The 4,128-nt window shown below is 34.2% G+C and overlaps 1 protein-coding gene across 1 annotated transcript in view; it reads right to left on the bottom strand.

Annotated features, from left to right (window-relative positions):
- Nucleotides 1-4,128, bottom strand: part of LOC106870974 (centrosomal protein of 290 kDa-like) — a 92,127-nt gene that overhangs the window by 41,174 nt on the left and 46,825 nt on the right. Inside the window, exons 24-25 of the mRNA XM_014917224.2 lie at nt 2,823-2,915; nt 1,521-1,670 (exon numbers count right to left, since the gene is read on the bottom strand). Of these exons, the coding sequence (XP_014772710.2) occupies nt 1,521-1,670; nt 2,823-2,915 (243 nt within the window). The remainder of the gene's footprint in view (nt 1-1,520; nt 1,671-2,822; nt 2,916-4,128) is intronic.

Genomic DNA, 4,128 nt, shown 5'->3' with positions numbered 1-4,128 from the left:
GTGTGTGTGTGTGTGTGTGCACGCGCGCGCTATAAATGGTCATCTATTAAGTTCCAAGTTCATGGCTGAGGCTAGAGCTAGGGATTAGGCTTTCAAGTTAGCAGGTATATATTATATTGTTATCCTTTTTCCTCTAATATATATATATACTATATATATATATTTGAAAAGATTTGTAAAAGTACTACACGAGTAAGTAGATATTGAAAATGAATAAAAATGAAAATGCCGCTTTTTTAAAACATTTTTTGTGGGGTTTAATTAATTTACATGTTTTGATTTTTTTGAAAAACCTTATCAAAAATGAATATAAAATATGTATGAAGAGAAGAGGGTTATTAATAAAATAAAATTGAAATTAAAATTAAGAATGATATTCATAGTTTACTGTTATTTTTTGCATGCGCACGTGGTCCTATCCTTGAACATGGTAATTCCAACTGTAAATTAATTAAACCCCACAAAAAATGTTTTAAAAAAGCGGCATTTTCATTTTTTTTCATTTTCAATATATATATATATATATACCCTTTAAAAAAGAGGGCAAATGGAGTGTAGTGATACGGAGGACATGTGTTGAGGAAGGATGATGATCATGTTCTGAGGAGAGCGCTTGAGTTTAGAGTGAATGAACCATGAAAGCAAGGTTGACCAAAGAAAACGTGGAGGGGACAGGTGGAAAAGAAGATTGCAAGGGTTGGCTTGAGGAGGGGAGGACGCCCAAAACCAGGCAAGATGGTGTGAGAACAGTTGCTGTAAGAGTTAGGTAAAATCCAGCCACCCCCATTAACGGGGACAAACCCGGATTTAAAATATTGGGCATCGATTGAAAAGGGGCCCTATTAATAACACAAACTCAATAGCATTGTATGGTTTTTTTCTATAATTGATTAACATTTTTTTAGAAAGTATCAACAAAAGTCAGTTTTAGATAAAGGTATGGCCCTGGAGCCTGCAAATATAATGGGCACTGCCCCTTCTTTCAGACTCAGTAAGTAAAAAAAAAAGTTTGTTCAGCTCATAAATAAATAACATTTCTTTTCTTTCTTTCTTTCTTTTACTTGTTTCAGTCATTTGACTGCGGCCATGCTGGAGTACCGCTTTTAGTCGAATCAAATCGACCCCAGGACTTATTCTTTGTAAGCCTAGTACTTATTCTATCGGTCGCTTTTGTCGAACCGCTAAGTTACGGGGACATAAACACACCAGCATTGGTTGTCAAGCGATGTTGGGGGGACAAACACAGACACACAAACATATACACACACATACATATATATATATATATATACATATATACGATGGGCTTCTTTCAGTTTCCGTCTACCAAATCCACTCACAAGGCTTTGGTTGGCCTGAGGCTATAGTAGAAGACACTTGCCCAAGGTGCCACGCAGTGGGACTGAACGCAAGACCATGTGGCTGGTAAGCAAGCTACTTACCACACAGCCACTCCTGTGCCCTTCGTTAAAATACAAAAAAAAATTACATTTTAGGAATCTCCACATAAACACACAAACCTTTCTAGCAGATTTTTCAATTTCTGACATAGTATAATAGCTACGAGTGAGTGCTTTCTCATTTACAGCTAACACAGTCATCCTCCGACTCTGTTCAGACAAACGTCTAGCAATTTCAGCTTCATCCTGAGCTAAAGTATCCTGTAAGCGCTGAAATTAGAAAATGGAATCCAAGTACAGTAACAATAATATAAATAATAATACAAGTAATTCAACAATACAAATAATTCAACAATACAAGTAATTTATGTAAATAACATAAAAAATAAAACACACTCATATAAATGGAATAAGGTAGAATAACTGAACAATAAATAGCATAAGAAATTTTCTCCATGGCAAGCTGCTGTGAAAATGTCTCTTTACAGGTCAAATATTCCCCAAACATATTTGAACTAATTTAAAATTTGTTTATTTTACATCACTGCTTTGAGTACCAGCTCTATATTTTGTTCCATCCTGGTGGTTGATGCATGCAGTTAGTAGATATCTACTGACTTCTTATAAGGAAGTGAAGTCTTTAGCTGTCTTCAGAGTTGTCTTAGTTGCATGCTTCAAAACTTCCATGCTTCCTGAGAATCACCAACACTACACCTGATTTTCTCCCCTCCATACACACGCAAGCATGTATCTGACTCATACACTGTTCACTTTCCAGGCATTTGTACATTACTGCATATGCTTTATATGCACTTTTGACAAGTTGTAGTGCACCTGAGCACTGTATACAATAATTTCATTATAATTATTTTATTATTAAATGCATGTACCAGTCCATGAGAGGCACTCTGAACTGATTTTGGTATTTTTAATACCTTTTGCCTCATGGGAGACTTTTTTCTCCATGGCAAACCTCAGTGAAGATACCTGTAATATCAGTCAAATATATCCCAAACATTTGAACTGATCTAAAGTTTGTTTATTTTCCACCACGACCTCAAGCACCACCCTTATAAGAAATTTTATAATAATATCTATGCTGCTTAACAGTGTTTTGAATTATGTAATTATTCAAAGTTGACATAAATTACAGTGCAAATTGATTGTGGAATTAATGGTTGGAATGGAGAGATGGAGTGAATATGCAAAAATGAAATAGGTAACTAATTGTGAAATTAGATGAAGAAAGAGAACTAAACAAATAGGTAGAAAATAGATATGGCAATTTTTTTTTTTTTTTTTTGCAGAATAAATTTAGTAGTAAAAGAGATATTTTAAAAACATAAGGGCAATTAAAGTAAATTACTAGTTAGGAAAGATTTAACTTCAAAAGGCCAAAAGTAAACAAAACCAAAATCTTACATCAAATTCCTGCAATTTAACATGGTTCTGCTGATTTAAGTCTTCTAATTGATTTATTTTTTCTTTCAACGTTGTTACTTCAGCTTCATGTTCCTAAGAATAAATAACAGTGAAAGCAAATGAACAGTTGTGAGTGAAGTGATAAAACTTCAACAGAACTAAGACAGAGGTATGGCTGTGTGGTTGAGAAGTTTCAGGTTCAGTCCCACTATGCAGCATCTTGGGCAAGTGTCTTTTATTATAGCCCCAAGTCAACCAAAGCCTAGTGAGTAAATTTGGTAAATGAAAACAAAGAACCCAGTTGTGTGTATGTATATACATGTGTGTATGTGTGTGTTCTCTTAATATCATGTGATAGTTGTAAATGAGCATCACTATCATCAAATGATATTGTTTGTTTTCATTCTTCCATGAAAAACATGTCTGACCATTGGAAATACCTTGCTTGGGAACAGGTAAGGGTTGGTGACAGAAAGGGCGTCCAACTGTAGAGAAATCTGTCTGAACAAATTCTGTGTAACCCAAGCAAACATGGAAAAGTGAAAGCCAAATGATGGTAATGATGATGAGAGCTAATTTAAGCCAGAAAAGATTCTACAATAAGATAATACCATAACAGAGAATTTAAGACATAAAAAGATACTCTGCCACTGCTATATTTTAATGAGGACTCCAAAGATTATATGAAGCTTGCTCATTTATGCTCTCCAAGTAAAAGTACTGAGCCCTTAATTAATTAGACCTTCAGAATTTTGAATTTATAATTATTTTTCTTTAAGTGATGTTCAATGAACTGAAGATAGATATTTACTTTAAATGATTTATAGTTTGTCATTGTGTGAGAAGATTATAGTAAACAAAGATTTTGGCAAGAATATAGTTCACTCACATGAAGAAGAAAAAGACAGGTTATATATATATTTCTCCCTCAACTGGTTTCAGTCATTAAACTGAGGTCATGCTGGAGCATAATAATTGTAAGGAACGACCGTGCGAACTCATAAAAGGAGAAATGGTGACGAATGGAAAAACAGGACTCCTTTTATTTAAACGTGTCACACGGTCGAACATACAAATATATATATCAATGGATGATATACATAATGTTATACGACGATAACATAGATGACCAGTAATGAAAGACCACAACCGTATTAGATGAATAACAGAGATATTTATTGTAGCGTTAAAGATGTATGTCTGAGTGAGAGTGTGAATGCGACATATAAGAACATAATCAAAGACAGGCCGTCATACAAAGAAAAGTGTGTATGTGAGTGATACATGTGTGTGTATGTGAAATATT

Source organism: Octopus bimaculoides, chromosome 2, assembly GCF_001194135.2.
Source record: "Octopus bimaculoides isolate UCB-OBI-ISO-001 chromosome 2, ASM119413v2, whole genome shotgun sequence".
Taxonomy (NCBI): domain Eukaryota; kingdom Metazoa; phylum Mollusca; class Cephalopoda; order Octopoda; family Octopodidae; genus Octopus; species Octopus bimaculoides.
Note: the sequence above shows the minus strand (reverse complement) of the source record. Positions and strands in the feature narration are given on the sequence as shown.